Source organism: Dermacentor andersoni, chromosome 6, assembly GCF_023375885.2.
Source record: "Dermacentor andersoni chromosome 6, qqDerAnde1_hic_scaffold, whole genome shotgun sequence".
NCBI lineage: Eukaryota > Metazoa > Arthropoda > Arachnida > Ixodida > Ixodidae > Dermacentor > Dermacentor andersoni.
In genome coordinates, this window is record NC_092819.1 from 101,075,101 (window position 1) to 101,098,143 (window position 23,043).

Genomic DNA, 23,043 nt, shown 5'->3' on the forward strand with positions numbered 1-23,043 from the left:
CCGTCCATCCGTCCGTCCGTCCGTCCGTCCATCCGTCCATCCATGGATGTACCGGTGGCCTAACGGTAGAGCATCCGCCTCGTATGCGAGAGGTACCAAGATCTAGTCCGGGTGCCGCCGGAAACCAACCGTTTTCTTTTCGAATGGACAGAGATGTTCCCTGGCCTGGTGCTCGTCTTCTCGTTGGGGTTCACATCTCGAAAGAGGGCCCAGTAGAGATTTACGAGTTGCCTCTTGGTGCGTCTTGTCCAACCACAGATGGCCTTGTTGAAGAGCATCCGCCGCGGCTGTAGGGTGCAAATGCTGCCGCCGGGTACCTACCGGTAAAATAGGTACAACCGCACTCCCGGTCTCGTGCGCGGCCATTATGGGACCTCAACGCTGAGAAAGGGGTGTTTGTCTTTAACTCGAAGGCGTCCCCACCTAAACAGGTGCATTTGGGGTACCACATGGGAAACGGCCATCATGGGAGGGGCCCAAGCATAACTTTTTTTTTTTCGCTCACGAGGGTTTCGACGGGAATTCAGGGCGCAGGCTCCTTTCTCAAGTGTAACACCTCTAAAGAAAGCCGAACGCCTGGCCGGGGTACACATGTGCCACGTTGAACCAGAGTGCGCTCGGCGCCGGTGGGAATTGAACCCACAACCTCTCGCAGCCGAGGCGGTCGCTCTACAACTCCATGCATCCACCCTATACCAACCCATCCCATCCCGTTATATTCAATTTTATCTTATTTTATTTCATTATTCCATTCCATTCTATTTATGCCAGCCACATATTGTAAGTGGCTGTATATACCGTACTTTGGACTCGCGTTAACAAATCCCGGGCGGTAAGAACTATCCTGGAGTCCCTCCTCTGCGGCGTCCATATTAGCCCACTGCGGCACTCCGGATTGCCGAACCCCGTAATGTAAACATAGAGCTATCCTTGCAAGAGGTGTACGCGGCGGTGACCACTACTCAGATATGAACAATGCGACGGTGCAGGCTTTCGTAATCGCATTGTGACGTTTTGCCGTGCTTTGGCCGCTTCCGTTTGTAATGTCTGATTTGCACCACACATTCTTTTTTCGCCTGTACTAAACGTTTCAGCGTCTTAGGTAACACGAGCAAATTACTCAGAAGGTAACTCGCACTCTCAAGTGTTTGCTCACCATCGAGCATGTCGATGCAACCCGCTTTTTGATAAAGCAAGTTCGCTGTACAAACGGTATCTGCACAATTCCAAAGAAATAGTCACAAATATCATGGGGAAAGAGGTACCACACGTGTAAGGCAAATATCCCTGACACTTACGGATAAACTATGAGAGTCTCCGTTAGGAGTGAAAAAAATAAGTGATGATACGCTGGTTTTCGATGTTTTTCCGCGGCTCTGCGGCGATTGAGAGCATTGTTTTGTGCATTGTCATTCTGCTTACGTTGCCGTACTTTTGTGCTCCGCGGATTCGCTTACTTATTTTTGTTCGCAAGCCACGCGCAGCCATGTACGTGCAAGCGAAACGCGTTTAGTTGTATTGTGTGCGCCGGCTCTCCATCAACAGCACCATCATATTCGCATTTATGGACATACCTCTGTTCAGTGCCGACACATTCCCGCTTACAATGCATTGCATTGTTCTTAAAGAAGCTTCTTGGGTATTTTAAAGGTTCCCTTCAGCTGCTGACAGAATTAACCCGAACAATAAAGACGCATATCTAGCGGTCTAACATTAACAACGCGAAATTTAAGGAGCAAAGCTCGAACGTTGTGAAAGGAAGTTGCTGCATGTTAAACACCATATAAGGCACCCTAACCGGAGGTGTTGTGAAAGGAAGCTGCTGCGAGGTAAACACCATATAAGGCATCCTAACCGGTGGTCTCTAATACCGTCGGCAGGAGAGAGAATGAAAGAAAAGGAAATTGAGGGAAATGTACCAATCCGCACATGGTTTTCTAATCTACACAGGGAGAGTAGGAAAAAGAAAAAAAAAGGAAATGGACAAATGATGCGCTCGCCCACACAATATCGTTAACCGTACAATTAAAGGCGGTCTCGCAACCCAGTCGTTTCTTTAAGAAAATGTAGAAGTGGTTCTAGTGTCTTCCTGTGCGGATGCCGGTCGAATCCTTTGGTCCCAATATCTTTTCTTCTGCGAAAGCTTTGCGTCCAGTCGGCGTCAAACAGCAGGCAAAGTCTGTCTTTCATCGTAGAAAAATAAAGGGAGGGGGGACAGGGAAGGGAGGGGCGGCGAAACGTGCTTACGGCGTGTCCGCGTTAAGTACTACGAATGTTGTAGTATACGTGCGGCCAAACGTCAGCGGCAATGGTCAGCCGTGACCACGCGCATCACGAATCCCCACGCCGCGATGCCTGCGAGTATCGATTCTCTCGACGCAGAGAGAGGTTTTCGAGAGCCGCACGCGCGCGGTGTGTTTGCAGGGGCGGCCGGCACATATACCGCCGTTGCCTGGCCCCACCGTCGGCACCGCCGCCTACGTTTTGTTTCAAGACTCGGCTATCGAACTGTTCCTTCCGTGTTTGGATTTCCTGTATTTTTTTTTCTTCAGTGCGTTCTCACGCGAGAACCGCGTCGGTTGCTATTTACAGCGCGCGGGCCTCGGCCAATCGATGGGAAGGAACCGAATGAGGAAGAAGGGGGAAAAAATAAAATAAAAACGGGAAGGCGTAGAAACTTATTGTAACGCGGGCCGGGCGAAGATGCTCTCGCTGGCGCGTGATTCGATGGCGGGCGAAGATTGCGCCGTAGAACTTTGTGCCAGTCGGCGAGGATTGCGGCGGGGCGCGCAGATTGTAATATGATTAGACGGGGCCGACGCTGCCTGGACCCGATGTCAAGTGAAATCTTCTTTTTTTAGACTATGTTGTGCGCGGGGCATGGTACAAATGTGGCGCTTTGCATTTCGGCAAACAACAGGCGTGCTTTAGTTTTCGCCAGCTCTGAGATTGGTTAGTCGTCAGGGATACGAGTCGAAATGATGACCCGTTGCCGAGACGTGGAACTCTCGTGCTGGAATCGAGTTAGCCAGGCGGCCGCCTAAAAACAAATGACTTGAGCTGCCTCGTTTTCTTTTCATAGAGCCCCAATATAGCTTCGGCTTTGGCTCTTGCATGCAATAATTGATCTGTTGCCTCGAGAATGCTACTGCCCCCCCAACCCCCCTCCAAGCGGAAATTTGTTCCATAAAACTTCAATTCGCGGTCATTTCTCGCCGTCCTTATCGTCTTTGACCCGAGCATGCCCTCCTTTGTCTTCGTCGCTCGGATGGTGACGATCTCAATCATCTCTAATGTTCTGAATGTTAATGGTTGAAATTTGCTGTTATACCTACTGCTTCGGATAGCAGCGAAATGCATCAAGATTTATTGTTTTTTTATTGCTTTCATAATCAAGAGAATAATTTCAAGCATAATTGCGCCTGAGAGTTGTTGCCAGTGAACAAACAGAGAGGGCACTTGGACTGCTGTTAAATTTTTCAGACTGCTGTTCAACTTGGCAAGTACTCCAATGACGATGAATGGTGCACACCGTCAGAGCAAATGGTTCCTTGCATGGTAAGGTATATCATTGTGACCGATCGACTATAAGCAGAATATACCGAGGCCACCCAGGCGCCGTTTCGCCGGCAGCTTTTTCCATTTCTCGAAACCTACCTTCCATTACAACCCGGTGTACTGCGACAGCATCTGGGACTAACAACAAACAGCGGGGCGGAACTGAAACCACGTATCAGTGCATCGCGCTCGCTTTGGCGACCATCGGGGCGTACGCCACGTACGCCTCGAGGCCAATCGCCTATTGATCGCTTCAGAGCAGAGGCAATCATCTCGCCGGCTCGCTGCATGTCGTGTCGTCTGCTCGGTGCACGCGTATATAGGTTGCACGCCGGACGATGTCACCGAGTAGCGCAAGCCTTGCGAGTTCTTTCGAAAGCTACTCCGGGCACCGGGGAGACATGCGCGACCGTGTAGTGGCCATCGCCCGCCGACAACGCCCGAGGAATGTAGCGTAAGGACGCAAATATTACCCGCTCTAGCGACAACGCTGCTGAAGCAACACACAATCTTTTTTTTTTTGCGAAACCGAGCTAGATGATGCGAGGCTTAATTCTGAAGCGAATGTACGGTGCTCAGCGATGAAAATGCCACACTCGGAGTGCGATGGCTGCCGGTGCTTTTTACGCCGCTGATAGTCGATGTGGACACCGAGCTGGTGCATTATGGTACAAGATGAGAGGGATAATGTTTGTGCCGCATTGTGACTGTATTTGGCTTTACAAGTGATCACCCAGCGCTGACTTGTAGCGCGAGAAGCGCCGGCAGCCATGAGCTTCGAGTATCGCATTTCAATCGCGGAGCACAGTACTTGCATTTCGTAAAGCGTAACTGTGTGCGGTGTGGCTTATTTGAAAAGTGAGCGTAGGAGACTCGATAGTTTAGTCGCGATGTAGAATCAATGCTTAGTGAACAATGTCCGCAACATATTTTTACAATGCGCACAGACTACTTAGAGGGTGCGTGCTATAAGCTGACATTTCGAAAGTGCTAGAAAAAAACGAGGAGAAAGTAGAAAGCACGCTCAAGAGAACACACCTTGATTGCTAACTGCATTTTACTGAGGGAACACCAGCGTTTTGTAGTCTTTGTTAAATGCAATATGCATATGCGGTGACACATGATTTAATGTGCCATATGTTCCCGTCAGATAAAGAAATAAACTTCTTAGAAGAGCTTTACTAATACTGCCTTGCACTTTTGTGAGCACTTGCTTTGTTCAATACAGAGCGTGCGGGGTTACATAACATCTTAAGAAATCTAGAAACTATACGCTAACGAGGGCCTTTGACGGCTTGATTAGTGTGTCCTAGCTGAGAGCGCGAATGTGTCCAATAAATTGATTGATTGAATCCTTTTGCTGAAACATATGACCGCTATGGAATAAATACTTATCTTTATTGTGATCTGTGTCAAGGTTTGTAGTTAACACTGCCTGAGACGAAACGAGCGAAACTCTCTCTCTCTCTCTCTGTATGTGTCTTTTTCTCTGCAAAAAAAAAAGACAGTCTTCTCATTTCCTAGCGCAACTTCAGCTCAACCAAATCATCACCAAGCCGGCAGCCTCCGCCATTAATGATGGCCCGCCCTACTTTTCAATGTGCCCCATAGCGCCGAGGGCGAAGCGGCCGCTCCCTTGTTTCCCGCCTTTACCCCCAGCAAGCGACGAGTATTACTTTTCGAACAAACTTGCCCCGTTATCCACACTGCATTTAGATCTCTCTAAGTTTGCATCGAAGCGCCTATTTGTACACGGCTTGCGCGTGCACTACGAACGCAGCGGAAGTGGCACGCCGCTAAAGCACGATCGCCCCGGAGGCAGCAAAAAAAAAAAAAAAAAAAGAGAGAGAGAGAGAGAGATAAAGAAAGAGAAAAGTTATGTATTATATGTGTGGGGGAATGGGGGGAGACAAAAGCCCGCAGGCGTGTACACTTCATCCATCAGTGCGTCGCACTCCCGCGAACCGCCAGACGCCGAGAACACCCCCTCTCCTCCCCTCTCACACACACGCACACACTCTTTTGTTCTCCTCGAGTTCCGGAAGACATCCAATTTATTTCATGCCAAGGCCCTCTCGACAAGGAGATTCGGATGTGGAGGGCCAGAGGGAGTCAAGGGCAAAAGACCGGGGCGACATGCAGGGGTGCGGGCGTTGAGGCGGGTGGGGGGGGGGGAGGGATAGGGGGGAGGGTCGGTAAGGTCAGACGCAAGGCGATCGTCTAACCCTCTGCTCCCGTCTTTCGAGCCCCTTTCTTGGAGCTCTCAGTCTTTCCTCTCTGTCCCGCTCGTCGCTTCGCCTCTGCTGCTCGCGTCATCGTCGAGGCCCTTGTCACACCGAGGACCTCAGCCGCTGCTCTTTGTCGATAGTAAAACAAAACGACGGCCGACGCCGTTGCTATTCCCGAAGCGCTCGCCTCGAGACCGCCTAGGTTGTCGTCCTCGTCTCAAACTCGAGAGCGCCACTTCTTACAAGTCGCTCGCTCGCTGCGACCCCGTGGCGCAGGGCTCCGTAATGACGTACGCGCGCTAACAAGAACGTCATTGCTGCTACACGTCGGTCGCTACGCTCCCTCGTCCCCGCATTTCGAGCGCCCTTTCCAACAGCTTGCCCCTTTCGGGAGTGCCAGCTTTTGATGCCTCGGTTCCGACGCTTAGATGTTCCCTTGAGTTTGGTTGAAGTGATGCGAAATATTCTGCTTTTCGGTGGTATGATTTGCAGGCGGTATTGGTGGTTAATTATCTACTTTGTTTTTACAATGGGATCAGATTCCTAAAGTGAGCCTTGTGCTATCCTTGGTTCTACGAGCAGAGGCAAGATTTTCGGTCATTCTAGATAGGAAGAGTTTTCCCCCGCTGTGTACGGTGTGAGTGTGTAAGCATTGAGGTATTTTACTGCAGGCGGAATAAATGTCGGTGCTTACAGCATTGGGGCTCTGAAACACAGAATCTTTGTGTTATTTGTCATCAAATGTTAAATGAGTCGAGCTTTTCTGTTAGCACATTGTATCAGCTTTCGGTGAACGATTGGGAGTGCCTTGTGACGTTCCTAGGCAAGAACACGACTGAAGCGTAAATGTCTTTCATAAGCTTTAACGATGCGGTTATGGCGTAGCCTTGCTTTAAGTAAGGCAACTGAGCTATTTTAATAGCTCAGTTGCCTTACTTAAACCCAACCCAAACACAGGAGCCTTACTTAAACACAACCCAAAGCACAGGAGCACGCTGAATATGACAAATTCTTCTGCTGGAAAGCCGCAAGCCGAACGAAGAATCACGAAATGGAACAATCGTCATCCAGGCGACAGCACCACGCAGTCCCCGTAGCTGCACGTCACTTTCGCGTGTATGCCATTTTTTTTTTGTATGCAAGCTGTGTCTAATAATCAGATGGTCGTTCTGGCATCTAATCTACAGAATATATTTTAACTTTAATTAAAGCGCTTCCTCTGCTCATCGATAGTATGTGCTCTAGAGAAGCAGAATATGCAGCGAAAATTTTGCTTTGTGTCACTTTTATGAAAGCCATATATACGTATTTATTATTTTTATTTTTTAAAATTTTGTTACCCAAGTGACTCTGTTGCTAACGAGCAAACGCTTTTTGCGCAGTTTTTGCCTGGAATTCACCGGGAAAGAAGATCGACATGAGGAAGCGTCAGCGCTGCCAGTGCTGCCTAGTGCCGCACTTAACCCCCGCTATCGGCGGCTGAGCAACTGGACGGCATGAGGCGAGGATTTTTCAGAATGGTGAGCTTCGACTGTTTTCTTTTTCTCGTTTCTACTTTTTTTCTTTTTCAGACACAGTTAACGAAATCTTTTCAATGAGCGTTATTTACGCGACAAGTGGCCGGGGTGGGTGACCGACGCTGCAGCATTTTTATGGCTTAGTCAACGTCAGAGCTACCAGGAAAATGCAAAATGCGTGGCATACTAATACAAGCAGCGAAGGTTTATAAGACGCGAGATAGCCAAGAAACCGCTGTTTCTATACGCTACCTTGGCAAAGAACCTCAATGCAGTGACCACTACACACCCTCCGCAACACACAGAAGTATGCTTGCAAAGGCTGCTCGGAGATTTAGATGTCTGGCGGACTCTACATCTCGTAAACTTTCGGTGCCTGCAGGAAATTAGCGGCACTTTTTGGTGCTCGTGGCTACACTGCTGGACGTGTGTATAATAAATGACTGCATGCATGATGCAGGTGCGTGATAATACCGCATAGACGCGTATAAGGGCCGCACCCTCAACTTGGCAGCTCAAAATTGGGAAAAAAGATTGCATCAGCGAAACAATCGCCTTCGGTGCCCCGACACCGCGCACGCGCATCGTGGAATTCTTGCGCGCTGCGCCCTTCTGTTTGTCCCTACCAGATGGTGATAGCTGCGCGTTGACCTCTGATTCGGAGATCCGGGGCGTGCAGTAGTCGTCGGCTGCGCCGGCACCATTTTGACCAAGGTCCCGTGTAAGAGCCGCACCCCGACAAAATTGTTACAAACTCACACTAGTCCATACACTAGACTTACACTAGTCTATACGGTAATTAAAACTATCGTACAAGTGAAAGAAGTGAGGGGCCACTACACGAGACATCTGTGCGCACACACGACATCTGTGCGGAGATCGTAGTTGGCGAGAGTGCCAGGGCAAGTAGCTTCATTCAAGATAAAGCTTTAATAATGCCTTCTCTCAGTACGACACATCAATGCAGAGCCGTCCGTTTAATTTGCTAGACCTTAAGCACTCGCCTAGTAGGCTGTGAGTCCGCTTTGCACTGGGTATAGATATCGATGTTTATGATAAAACGCTGTTTATGAGACATGTACACGATAGTGTCTAAAGTGAAATCAGAATTTCGAATGCAGTAGAAACAAAACTGCAGTCGAATCGAGCCCGGCTAAGTAGGCGGATGGCTGCCCACTTCGATCCGACACCGTATGCCTCTCCGCCGCAAGTCCATGGCGCGCCGCTTGTGAGGTGTATTTTCGTAATTATGTTCAATTTCTTCTTATATTTACCGCGTGCGCGACTTTCATGTCGGCTAATAAGCGCCACTAAAGGCCACCGGAAATTCTCGCAATAGATTCTGACCCACACGAGGTAGAAACGTAAGTTTTGTCGGCCACTTGCATCGATGCCCCCGTCCGTCTATTCGGTAGGGTCGGCTCTGCCGCATATTTAGTGTTACTGCCATGAAGCACGCTATCCAGGACGGCGGCTTGAATTCTGGGGCGTGCCGTCGGAAGGGAAGGGTGAGGTCCCTTCGGCCATGAGAAATGGCAACCACTTTGGCTCCGTATAGGCGGTGCGTAATAGGCGGGTGCGGGCAGCCAAAAAGGAAAAAAAAAAGAGAGAGAGCAAGTTTTGCATTGGTATCATGCGGTGTAGGAAGCCACTTTGGGCTGCTAAGTAAGCCCTCAAGAACCCCTGCACCGGCACGCATGTTCTAAATATAGTAACTTATGTTTTGCAAAAATAAGGTTATCCGCTTTTTTAAGTTTTCATTATTTGTTATAATAAAAGAGTAAAATTTTAGAAATTATTTTGCCGTAATGGCCAGACAGAGAGAACTACTTTATTTTACGCAAAACCCGAGTACGGGTCAGCTGTATTATAGCTTTGTTTTAGCAGAGTCATAGCCTTGAAAGTGAGTCCCGGTGCGTGGAGTTCAACGTGCATTCCTTTCCAGATTGCCTTTCATATATAGAGGATGAGCTTTTAATTTTACTAGCTTCGTTTTCACTCAGTTATTTTATGATACTTCTATGCACACTTCCATCTCTTGTGAAGGCAGTACTTGCCAGGAGACGGATGACATATATATAGCATGCACTATCTCGCGAGAACATTTAAATGGTGCAACTAAACTTTACGAACGTACGGTGCTTTAGTCTTTATATTATAATATTGCACACCTTGTGAGTTCTGAGGCAAACGAGAACACAGTCTTCAGTATTAGGGCGCGAAAGCTACTGCATTGACAGGCTTCCTTTGCTGCGAGAAGCAAACAAAATAGATAATCAGACGAAGGTACAGACATAAGTGGTAGATGGCGCCCGACCCAAGAATTGAAGCGACTCTTCCCACACTGGGATTTGTTGTCGTCCTGACGGAGAAAAGTCCCCTTATGGGAACGTTGATTCCAGTGATACCCTTGGTTCGAAGGAAGAAGAAGTTTGGTTCGACACAGTCGCACTGCTGTCTCGCTCCCTAGTGTTTTTGCATTTTTTCGACGTTTTGTCAAATAGATTTGTCGAAGACGTCGGACGACTCGCCAAGGTACCTTCCCTACCGGAGGCCGGGGGGCGCCTTCGCCTCCCGTCGCTTCGATAGGAGCCTGCAGAAGAGCCTGATCTGGTAGCGGCGAGAGCTCCGTCATGACTACGCCCGACCTGACACCGGGCCAGAGGCTACCGACTGACCCTGAGAGCAACCGTGACTGTAAGCGATATGAGGCTACAGAAACAGACGATGAGTCTACGCTTATTGATGACTGTGACATAGCTGACATCACAGATCTGGACGATGAAGGCTTAGAACTACCCTGGACATTCGAGGACATCACATGCAACTTAAGTGTACCACGATTGCAGTCAAAGAGCTGCATTCCATCTGCAGAAGCCAAGCCATTAGTCCTGGAACACCTGAACATGACTTACCCGAATCACCTACAAGTATACACAGATGTCTCTGTCAAGGCAGACGAATCAGCTGCGTTCTATATTCCCTCTCTTAGATATACGTGGTCTGGCCGTCTGGACTGTATAGCCTCGTCGACAGTTGTGGAAGGCGTAGCAATAGCTTCTGCTCTGCGCAAACTAAAGACTTTGCCTCCGCAGAATGTGGTTGTCCTTACAGATTCAAAGGCCGCGTTAGAACAAGTATACCGTGGTCTGCCATCCCTCAAGTTGCCACGCAAATCACTAGCCACCGTGAAAGAACTCAACAACAAAGGCTTCACAGTAAAGTTTCAGTGGATTCCCTCCCACATTGGTATCTCAGGGAACGAAAAAGCTGATGCGCTTGCATACGCAGCGCTCTATCATCCTCCCAAACTCAAGGCTCCAAAGAGTAATCAAGTGCGAAAATCTGACATTCGAAATCACTTTGCGTCTCTTTGGGTTCCACCGCATATGCCCTGCGTAACCAAGAGATTACACCGAGAGGAAGCCTCACTTCTATATCGAATAAGGACAGGATCTGCTAATACACCGGTCTGGTTATTTAAGACGGGCGAATCAATTCTCCGAACTGTACGGCATGCAACGAGACAGGAGACATTGAGCACTTTTTGTGGTCCTGCCAGCAATTCCAAGATGAAAGGAACGCTCTCCTGAAAAATCTGCAAAAAAAGGACCTTCTGCATGCGTGCCTGCAACACCTTATATTTCCCGAGGGATCAGTTATAGCCCGCGAAGAAACTTCACGTCTCCTTATCGAATTTTTAAGAGAGACTGGTTTGATGGACATACGGTGAAACGCTTCAGCGGTATTGTGCGAGGCGTTCGGGCGGAGCAATTGCCGGCCTTGATCACCAGGCTAAACCCGCCTGTTGCTACAATTCACCACCACCACCACATATCCTTGGTTCCACCACTGCTCATCGCGTCTTAGCTATGTATAGATATAATTAAAAAAAATACTTGTGATAATAGTTGGTCAACACTTCAAGGTTTTGTTGATTCGACAGCAATGTTTTCTGCCAAGCTGCGAGGCAAAGTACGATGGATGTGGTGTCACAGTAAGGGCTGACCTTTACTGAGCCCGAGAGACGCGGCGAAGGTCCCCGGGCGTACTCCACACTGATGATGCGTCCACATGCGCGATGAAGAAAAAAGGCACAGGTATGAGGATGATAATGAGGATGAAGTGCGGCATAAATGCCCACGTGCATTATATTTTGCACGACTTCGTCACAGGCGATCCGGCCATGACTGAAATTAAAGACTTTGAGACCTCTTCGCGATTTATATAAAGCTTACGTCTACAGTGTGGCACCAGTTGATTCGATAGCAGGAATAAGGCGTTCAACGAATCATTTCTTTATGTTTACACTATCACTAGATTTTCTTGAGTTCTTTCCTTTTTGATGACCTACTTGTCAGCATCTTAGCACATGTCCTTTTAGCATGCATCCTGCGGAACAGTTTTCCTAACCTTGATGCTCTTTGGACTAAACTTGTGCGTCTACTCTAATGCTGAAGAGAAAGAGCGCTCGCTGACCGAAAATTTCTTTGTTTGATTGGAGGACAGCGAATAGCTTCTCCGGCAAACGATTACAATTGAGCGCCATTCTGTGCCAAGAATAAAAAGACAGGTTTCTTTTTAACGGGACGAAGACATGAGGCCATATGTTTGATGCAGATATTAAAAAAATTCCAGGTAAATGGTTTTCTTTCTCTTTTCTTTTTGCATGCAGTAGTCATTGAAAGGAGCTCTGCGGCAGTTTGGCAGTGTTCGTGGCACATGTGTTGCTGAAAGACGCGTGATTTTTAACGGAGGGCGCTGTGGCTACGTTACTGCCATTGTAGTCACAGGTTTTCTTCAGATCACTAATGACTTTAGAGTTTTAGTGCTGTGTTATTATTCTTAAGCTCGCGATCATTTGTCCGGATTGCATTCTCGGTAACGCGTCCATAGTCTTAGCCTTGGGCTGGTGCCATGTAATGGAACGACCTTTTCCACTATTTTATATTAGGTGCCAGGTATGCCCAGGAATGCTTAAAAGAACTGGCAGTGTTTCGCATAACTGATCTCGCCAGGCGACGTCGTTATGATGCAACTCGAAACGGCTGAAATTCGTTATTGCTCATTTGGTGCAGTGATATATGACGTTGAGCCGCACCCACCATAACCTTCGGCGACTGCGCTACACAGTCACCAGCATTCTGGCATTCGCCGTTAAGCCTAACCATTAGGCCTAACAGTTAAGACTAACCGTTAAGCCTAAGGACTTAAATGTAGGCTCGTCTCTCTTACGGTGCGGTATAGGGTACAAACACTGAACTTATGTGGACGCTGCATAATTAGCAGGATAACCATGTGTAGAAGAAAACGCCTTTTTTAATATTAAGCCGGAAGGCGTACAAGGCTCTCGCTTTTGCGTTATCATGCGTGGGACAGATGCCTGAGCGAGCATGCATGTCTTTTTTTGAACTTTACTTCCTTGCTCATCGTATTTTACAATCCCGATCACTGACCCTCACCTCGGCTTAGGATACTCAACCATCCTTTTGATAACAGCTCATACTTATTCTATATTATCATAATATCACTGGGCAAAACTAAAAGACTTCGAGGCGAATATAATTACCTTCTCGTTCAAAATTTTATTCAGTATCATAGGGAAAAAGAAGTACTTCGCTCCAGCCGTCGCGCTATCAACAATCGCGCTTTTCTTAGTCGCTGTGCAGCCAAACCCTTCAGCTTTCTTTCTTTCTTTCTTTCTTTCTTTCTTTTTCACGTCGTCCCCGGCGCCGCAAAAATCGGTGCCGAGTGCAAACGCATGTTCCACCCTTTTACTCCGAAAGAAGCCCGCGACGCGCAGATTTCTCGCCAGCTATAGGTTTAGGGTCTCCTCGCACACAACGACCCACGTTACATGCGAGAGCGCTCGCCCACGATGCCTTTGCGAAAACGCGCCTGGAAGCACTCGGCGACATCAGCGGGTCCCGGCCGCGTGGCTGTCATACAAGTGTTTGAGCTACAGAAGGCACGGCCTACGCCGATAGCACGAATAGCGGCCAGCGATCTGTACAAGACGCGACAAGGTGTTTACCCGCGTACGCTTCGCGCCTCTCTTCTTTTTCGGAGCGAGAAAATGCCATCTGTATTCATCCTGCTTATCCACGCGCGAACATTGAAGTGCCTTCAAACGGAGGGAACATACAAAAGAAAGAAGGAGAAAAAAAAAACGTTCAAAGAATAACTCTTTTCTGCGAAACGCAAGTGGAAGCTGATGTCGCGCATTCAACCGAAGACCGGACGTGGGAGAATTGTATGTGAGCATTGAAAGTGGCGCGTAGCGAGTGATGAGAGCCGGAGAGCGCCTCGAAAAGCGGGGGGGGGGGGGGGGGGGGAGGGAATGGGGGAGGGGGGGAGGGATACGTTCGTTTGCTGCCGGTGATCTCCGAGCATCGGAGTGAACCTGTTTGCCGTTCCGTGGACGTCGTGTGCAGAGTGCGACGGACTCGTTTGGTGCCTATTTAGAGGATCCTTCTTTGTGCCTGACGCATGATGACGAGCGTTCTCCACGCGTATTTACGCGCTTTAAGCAGGCGGAGCCTAGGCATTGGCCATGCTCGGCGCTCCCTGTTCCTATGCGACAGAAAACTTGGAAGCTGCGATAACAACAACACACACACACACACTCACAAAAGAAAAAAAGGCCTGACGGGCTTCAGGTTTGAAAGAAGTGTTCGTGTGCAATTGAGGTGGGCGGGAGGTGTTATGGAAACTACGTGAAGCTCAGGTCAAACCGACGCGAACGCAGAGACTGAGATAAGGAAGGAAGGGGGAAAGAACTAGAGGTGAGAAGAGTATAAAGTGACAGCTTGAAACGGAGCGCAGAGGTTTTGCGTCTTCTATCTTTCCGTGTCGCAGTGACGGTCTACAGAACGGACATGTCTTAAGTTGTCACCATGCAACGCTCGTCGAGTGTGCAGCTGCGTTATTTTGTTTTTCAGGGTTTCCTCGATGTTTCAGGGGGCTGTTTGGTGTAGGGGAGGACATGCGCGTTATCCTTGCTTCGGAAACGTGTCTCCTCGAGACAAGCTCGGTCCTGTTTGATGTGGCGACGTGCGTTTCCGCTTGGCCGAGCCGCATATAAATGGAAGGCGCAAACGTGGACTGACTTTGTTCGGGTTGGTAGGTTTCGTGGGCGACGTCTACAACAAAGCCGTCCCTTGGCTAGTGTTTTGCCTGCGCCTATACAGTCCTTACTGCTTAAGATTTGATGGCATTGTGTGCGAAGCGTGTAGAATTTTTCAAAATAAAATGTTCCAGCAGAGATGTCACAGCTAGCGTTGGAGGGCCGGAAGTACGCGGAAACTTCTGAGGGCGGCGGGAGAATACTTGTAGAACGCATTATACATGTATTCATCGCTAGCGTTTATAGTCGAAGACCGTCAGGAGTGGAGAAATCTTGCCCAATTGAAACTTTAGCGTAAGGAGGGTGGGGTAGTGGTGGGGGTAGGGGGTGATTCCGTTATTTACTTTAGTTCAATTCAGACACACATGAAGTGTACAGATGCAGTCCAGATTGGGTTACAAAGAGAAAAGCAATGAAAACTACATCCTCATCGTCAGCTTCTCCAACCGAGGAAGTCAGCGCAGTTACGGTTCTTGCGGGTACGAGCGATTCCCAAACACCAAGTAAGATGTAGGTCCCGAAGCATTATCATCTCAAATGACATCCGCCGTCGCTGTCATCCGATAAAAACCTAGTACCGCAGCAGTCTATGAGAAAGTCTTTTATTTGGTTTTTTTTTTTGCTGAAATATCGTATTTTCTCGAATTTGGCCGACATATTTAATAAAAAAAAATATGTACGAAAATCGGGGGTCGGGTTAGACCTTAGATTCGAGAATGCGGTTTGGCCGTAACCGTCAGACACTACCGACCGTAGAAAGGTTGATGTCACAAGGTGGAAAAAGATGTTGCTAAATTTATTAGAATATAAAGGGAGGTGGGAACGTCCGTAGCGACGGAGTTCATATAGGTGAAGGCGAAATAGGTCGCAAACATTCGAAGTGTTGCTAGGAACAACTTCAGACGCCTTCTATGCTTCGCTTAGTCAGGTAGTGAACTGAGTCGCGGCGGCATGGGATTACCTTCCGACCCATTTACTCTCTGATAGTGCCAGCATACAAAAAGTGCAACATCTCGACGATGTTGCATGTACTTCTCGCTGTCGAGCACTTGCTTTTTGTTCGGCTTACATACGAGGAAATTTCCTTTTTTATTAAGACAAAAGAAGCCTTAACAGCTCTTGGGACGAAAAATCCGATGACTGGGGTTATGGCACCGAAATTCAATGACCCCAAAATTGATGGTGCCACCATTCATGGTCGAATCAACGACTATTGGTGGGAGTTGGACCCACGATATTCAGTGTTAATTAAGGCACATTTAATTAAGATGATGTTAATTAATGCACTAGAACCCACGACTTTTGGCTGGAGAAAACAAGTAATAGAAAGTAACAACGCATTCGAACAATAATGTCAAGTAATTTAATGACTGTCTGGTGAGCGCTCAGGCTTTCGCCTTCATCTACTTTAGCGTATGCTAAAGTGACTGTTAACATTTTTTTGACCCGCCAAATTTAGGAGATTGGCCTAGAATCTAGGTCGGCTTAGACTCTACGTAATACGGTGTCATCGACCCCATAGATTTCCAGTGTGTGAGTATAACAGCATGTTGGTAAGGCGTTAGGGAGCGAGGTGTGATAATGCGCAACGTGGATTCGTTTTTTTTATTATTTTTTTTACAGAGGTTATACGTCAACCTACTTAAGCCTTATAACTTGCGAATATAGTATTGAAGGACGCGCTACGGTAGCTGTGTGTGTGTTCCACACCACGTCGCTCGAGAGCACTATGTAGTCAAAGGTGTGGCTGTCTCTACGTCGTGTTTTTTGCGCCGGAGTAAAAATAGGCGGGACGAATTAGCCGTGGAAACGCTGACACCGTTCGACGCAGCGGATGTCCTTTTTTTCCTCCCGGACGGGACACGACGGGACGTCAGGCGAGCGGCATGAATTTTCCAGAGGGGGCGTGGCGGGCTCCACTATATAGCGTTTCAGCCGGATCGCCGAGCATCTGTCTGCGCCGCAGAACGTCAGCCGGGCCTCGCTGGTTCATCTTGCATTAATGATCACGATCCCGGCGGCGAAGCAGCAGCAGAGATTCGGAAAATCGCGGAACTCCCTCGCTCGGTAACTTTGAACACGCCCGTGTTCACCGGAGAGGGGCACGTGAGTTCTGTGCCCTAAAGCCACTGCCCCCTTCCCCTTCTTCCTTCGAATCCCCACTTACTTTCTTCTAATGACTAAGTGCATTGCTATGAAGCAGGAAAGAGAAGGAAGTATCAGTTGGTTAACATTTGACGACAGTTATCGCTAAGTCTCATCTTCAAGGCGCCTGCCATTCTCTTTCCGCCGTCCTTGAACCACCTTGCGTTACTGATTTCCGTTAACAGAGAGCTTTAGCTTGTGTGTAAACGTATTGCCGCGTGCACAATGTTGGGCTACCGTATATGCGTACGAAAGCAATAGCTCTTTTAGCGACATCTCGGGACGTAGAGCTTAACCGAGAGCACGCAAAAGTGATATCGCACTGACCTGGCATATTCTACAAAACTGCTTTTGCAAAGCGTCGGTAGCGGCGTAATCGTTGACATGCAGTGCTTTTACGATTCTCGTTCGACGTGAAAACTCGCGCAATGGGAAAACGTTTCAAACGCCTTATAGCGGCAAAGTCTCGCCAGATGTCGTTACATGCTTTGCTGCTCCAGTGACCCGGCTAAACCAGAAATGGCGACAGGTTGACGGACAATCTAAAACAATCTAATTTCTCGTTTTCATGCAGTCCCCAATATAGAAGTCGGGGCAAATTTAGCAAAACGCGCCTAAAGTTGGGAGATATGCGTTCGACAGCGAAAAGAAACCGAAGAGGAATGACTAGGCGTTCTGCAACGCGTGCGCGCACAGAAACGCGCCGACGCGAGTTGCGGGTCGATATCGAAAGAGCGGATCGGCAAACGGTACCAGTCGCGTATACATCTGCAAACAGGCCTTTCTTGGGTTCGGTGAGGAAAGGTATATATTCACTTTTCTCTGTGAGCCTAGGAGCGAGAAAGAAGGAAGTCAGGTGGGAGGCTTTTGCCCGACGTACAATTTCTCAGAGAGCATTACGCCGGTCCCAACAAAGCCGCGATGTCTATTTTCGCAGTTACGCCGGAGGTGGGTTGCGCGCGCCAAGCAAGCAATGCGACCGAGCACTGCCCCCCCCCTCCCCCCCCCCAAAAAAAGAATAAGATGCCGGAGACATGGGGTGAAGGAAAAAGAAGAGGGGACTGCGTGTTCAGGATAACGCAGAATTCCTAGCGAACGATCCCGAGTGCTTGCTTGGCCAGCTCCACCAGAAGTGCTGCGTACAACGCGTGATCCCCTTCTGTATCTCCCCTCGCTAACCTCGTGCAGTTAGTTTCTCTCTCTCTCTCTGCTTCTGAGCTCATAAAAGAAATGCATAGGTTGGCGCCTCGTCTAAGTGGATCTTCAGCCGTGGGTAGGGTTGTTTCGCGATTGGCTTTGTGCCTTTGCGAGCCGATTTGTTTCCCGAGCCTCAAACCGCGCTTTGGCGGTACGGTTGCGCCACGCACACACATGCACGGACGCGCGCGCGCGTGCGCACGCACGCACGCACGCACGCACGCACGCACGCACGCACGCACGCACGCACACGCACTTGTGTACTTTTGGAATAAAGCTTCAGTTCAACCGTTGCATCTCAAGCGGTGGAAATGGAGGTATACTTGGTGCACGCGGCATTCCCAAATGCAGCTCCAAGGGCTGATGTAGAGGGCTGAGGTATAGTAAGGCGCCTCCACCACTTTTGATCATCACTTCACCATGCACTTGTGTCTGTGTCCCGTCGTTCCCAATGTCACCAACATGCTCGCATATATACAGAGGCGAGCCAATCAGAAAGTCCTAATAGTCGTTATGATGCCTCTCACTGCGTCGCATTCCACCACCCTGGCGATGATGTATTAGTTTGAACCCCTGTGGGCAAACTGGTTTATGATGAAAGCTTCAATATCGGTACGTCGGCCATGACAAAGTCATGGAGCAGACCTCTCTGGAGAACTATAGCATTACATAGCTATAGCGTTTATAGCGTCCCAGATCCGCCGCCTTGTACATGAGTGGCGCTCGCCTACAATAGCAGGGATAATATTGTGCACATATGCACCCAGAAAACGTGCTGCCCGAACATCGCGCACCTTTCTACCACCAAGGACCACGGAAAAAAAGAACTTGTTCTTTTCGCGATTTTTTTTTTCATTTTCTTTCTTACGGACGTGTTTATACTCGTATGTTGGTGATTGTGTGTCTCTTCCTGCCCATGTATGTGTATTCTCACGCGTGTCTGCGCGTGCGTGGCGGCTGCAGCGGTGGCGGCGGCGAACCGACTCTTTCGCTACGTCGCGAGTCCGACTGTGGCGGGGCGTCCCGACGCATGAATTATTCAGACCCGCGGGAAACTGGGACTAACGGCGGCACTGCAGCAGCGACGAGCACGTCTCGGCTGCCAGCGAAGCGGGTTATACCGAGTCAGCGTTGTACACCGCGGGCGTTGCTTCTCTATCTAACCGGAGCTATGCGGGGAGGGGAAAATATATATATCTAAAAGCAGTAGGGTGTGTGCGAGAAGGATTTGGGAGAAGCAGAAAGGCCAGGGAAGGAGCGACGGAAGCGGGGCATGGAAGCGTGGCAGCCAGGTTTAGTCGTGCCCGTTTCGAAAGCTACATAAGCCCCGATCTCGACGCGATGCTCTCCTTTTCGATCTTCTGACGTGACACGTACGGCGCGCTGTTTCCTATTAAAGCGCGCCACACCCGTGTTATTGGCTGCGGCGTCAGGAGTGGACGACGGCCCCCACGCGTAACACCCAAGCAAAGGTGACAGCGGGAACGTCGGGATATTGTCTGGAGTGCTTGTTACCCGGTGCACGCCGTCGTTGCCCAGACCGCCGGTGCGGCTTTTCCTGCTTCTCACTTTATCTTGGAGGAGAGTAGAGCTGATCCAGTAGTGCCTTGCTCAGTTTGCGCGTGTGTCGCTCCTCATTCGATAGATAATGAACCAGCGTGACAAGTGTGTGGACTGCAAGATAACGAACAGCGCTTCTTTTCAGTCGGTTTTAACGATGCAGATATCAGACACCACGGTCGCTTTGTTCAGCCGCCCCACAGAGGCACTGACGTGGGTGGACCGCTGAAGAAACCCGAATGATCTTATAGATGCATATCAACAATATCGTTTGTATCAAACCAGCCGCCCTGAAGCTATTCTATTCCACAAGGCTGTCTCCGTTTTAGTTAGCTTCTTGTCCTCTGCCTTTTGCATAAAACTTATTGTCCTTATGCGTGGTGTCTATTCCTCCAATGTGAGAAAACGGCTAATAGAAAAAGCCGGGGGAGAATTCACAAAGCTGCTATGGCAATCGCATTTATACGGACACCCCAAGCGCATTTATTCTTCCTTTTTTTCTTTTTTTTTTGCCGTCACCGCTGCCGTCGCGAATGTTGCTGCCGTGCTATCAGGGCATCGACCGTGGATGCGCGACCCGCATGCGGAGGGTTAGAAGGTCCCCTGAGAGATGAGTGACGCGCAATGCATTTGGCTGCCGTCACACTACGTTCAGTTGCTTCTGCAGCGGAAGCGGCGCAACGTACTGCCTTCAGCAGCTGGCGTGAACACTATGCGCTCACGTGTGGCGTTCCTTCCGATCTGAAGTGCGCGTACCTCACCGTACTGCATACACTGGTTTTTGCGCAACGGACAGCAAACGTTAAGCTAAAACTATCTAATCCTTTCATTGGGCGATGAATAATGCCGAATTTTTTCCGTCGGTCTCGTCTCGAACACCGTCGAGGTGTTTGCAGGGGACATTCATACGCACCTCTATACCACTTGAGTGTGTGCACCTATGAAGGCTTTAGAGGCGAAAATGCCTGCACCGCACCTCATCATGCCAGCGTAGCTCATCATGCCAGCGTAGTGTCCCCACATATGCTCCCCACAGGGGAGCTACACCAGCATAGCGTGCCTTCATACACACACACGCTCAAGCTCTGTGCCTTGGAGCGCATGTGAAGGCCTCCTATGGCAGGGCTGCGAGACGCCTAATATCTGCCGGCGCCTTGTTTATGTGGCACAGCAATGCGTATTTTCGGGACACCGTCACTGGAGCTCAACACTCGACCGCAACACTAAACAGGGACCTTTACCGTGTCTGTAGTACGGTAAACGCAGGCGGATTGGGCGTTCTGCCGCATGGGCGGATGGGTAGAAGCGGAAATGTGAGTGGTCGGCATGGTGCAGCGACCTGGCGGCGCAGAGCTCAGCCTGAGAAAGAAAGAACTGTTAGTGCAGTTATGAAGTGTATCCTACTTCGCTGCCGGTCTAAGTTTTCGGGAGCGGCGTAATCACGAACACGTTTATTCTTTAAATGTCTAAAACGTTTTGCGCTGGGTTACTGCAATATTAGCTCTGTATTTGGCTCCTTGAACTCCCCGCCACCAGGTGTCACCACTCGGCCCGCCTGCATTTGCGCCTTTTGCGCCTTCACTTACCCGGCAATCCGCCCAAACCACCCGCGTTTTCCGGAATGCCGGGCACGCTAAAGCTCTGTATTCCTTCTGTGCTCCACCCTTCGAGCGAAATTCCAATTTTTAAAGCGTTTAGCTTTCGCTCGGAACTCCGATTTTCTTGTGACTGTCTAGCCGTTTGCACGGGCCGATCCCGAAGACAGTGCAATCTACGCAGCGGTAAAAGCAGCGCGGTGGTTCGGCACCACCGTGCGGCAGTGCCGTTGAAAAGGGCAGCGTTTTCTCATTCTTCCTCCGTGACAGCTAGCGTTTTCACGCGCTGTCCTTCGGGCGGGGCGCTCCTGGTCGCAGACGTTGCACGGGGTTCTGAACTGGTCCTTGAAGAAGTGGCGCAGGAAGTACCGGCTGGTTATCGGGTACGGGTAAAGCACGGTGGTAAGGGGAGCGCCACCCAAGTCTCACAATGGCCGCTACAGGTGTTAAATAAACGCGACTCCTGAAAAACTATGTGTCGCTACAGTGCTCCAATGCTAATCGCGTTACCATCGACAGTCATGGTGAGATGAGTTCCGCGGTATTTGACAGCCGAGTTTTTACACGCTATACGCCGGAGGTTTGTGGGCGTAAGCAAAAATTATGGCGGCCACCCCAGAGCTAAAAGAGCTAAAGCATAACGCAAAAGCGTATCGCCGGGTATGTCCAAGCTGCGTTTAATCGCGAGAAGTGCCGAAACATATTGTGATAAAAAGATATCGTAATAAAAGAAAGTAAAATCGGAATAGACACTGTTTAGTATGGATTGCGGTTTGAGGTCACGGGCTCTATAGACAAGCCACGTAACATTATCTCAGTTCCTTTCCACCCGTGCTATGGGTAGGCCGCGTGCGGTGAGGACTGCGGAAGAACAGCGCGCCTACGAAGAACACCATCGTGAACAGAAGCGGGAATGTGCGCGGCGATGGCGGGAGGCACGTAATACGGACGAAGATCGTGCCGCAAACGCAATGCGGATGCACCTTTGGTTGGATCACCCGTACCGACTCCACTCCCGTCGTATTTGTGGGTGATTTCAACATAGACGTGTCTCGGTCGGATGGAAAGTGGTACATGGCGCTTCCCTTGAAAAGGTTCGGCATTCAATGTTACACAAACATCAGTGTTCCCACGACGCGGCATCGGTCGTGTATAGACCTCACATTGGCCAAGAACCTTTCCAGTGTCGCCACAGAGCCACTGGCCGTATATCATAGCGATCATAAAGCGATAGTCACCTTGGTGACCAAATAAAAGATCTGAAAAAGCTAACAAAAGATGGTTACAAATAAAAGAAAGCGCTGAGTATGCAATTGAACAAAACAACGATAAAATCGCGCAAAAACGAAATTCATTGCGGTATGTGTTTTTTTTATTTTCTATGAACATATTTACTGTCAACATATTTATCACCATACATACAGCTCCGCTGGTCATCCACCTTCAGAGAGTGGAATAGCTCTGAATATTGCTTGTTTGTTTGTTGTTTTTAAGAACGTTTTGCCATTGGTCTGTCGCCTCCACTAATACGTAATATCTTCGCTATCGCAATTGACAGGCCTCTGTACTTAGGAACTGGTTTCAACATAAGGACTGGCTCGTAAATGCGGACGCAGACCACTTAGATGAGGGCATGAACTGCGGTATACTATCAAGGCTATACAACGAAACTAAGCATTCTATAAGTACCACTATTCCCAGCCACCTCTTTCATACTATTCGCGTGAACTTCGAAACAATAGAGAATTCAAAAGTGCGTTGCAATTGTACGGATCATCAAAACTCTTCAAGGGAGCTAATCGCATGCCATCAGCTTTTCCATGCTTAGTAAACGAATATATAGTACATTGACGCTAGCAGACAGAGATGTCGCAGCCTGGAATTAAGGCCGCCCACATCATTCAATTTATACCTGAATCCCGCATTAAGTGTCCATCCAGTGCAATCATGTTTATATTTAATAGCGCACCTAGTCGTCTCTTTAACGCTAGGAGACCTGCAACATGTTCTGCGTGACTGCTGCTGCTACTTGTAGAGACATAGACATTCTTTCAAGGCAGCACTACAGGTGCATGAAGCCAGGAAAAGGCTGCTGATGTTCTTGAGGGCCACAAGCC

At 49.1% G+C, this 23,043-nt stretch overlaps 1 protein-coding gene across 1 annotated transcript in view; it reads left to right on the forward strand.

Annotated features, from left to right (window-relative positions):
• LOC140219084 (uncharacterized) overlaps positions 1-23,043 on the forward strand; it is a 146,979-nt gene that overhangs the window by 41,280 nt on the left and 82,656 nt on the right. The window contains exon 2 of the mRNA XM_072288965.1: positions 7,169-7,306. Within this exon, the coding sequence (XP_072145066.1) occupies positions 7,283-7,306 (24 nt within the window). The 5' untranslated portion in view covers positions 7,169-7,282. The remainder of the gene's footprint in view (positions 1-7,168; positions 7,307-23,043) is intronic.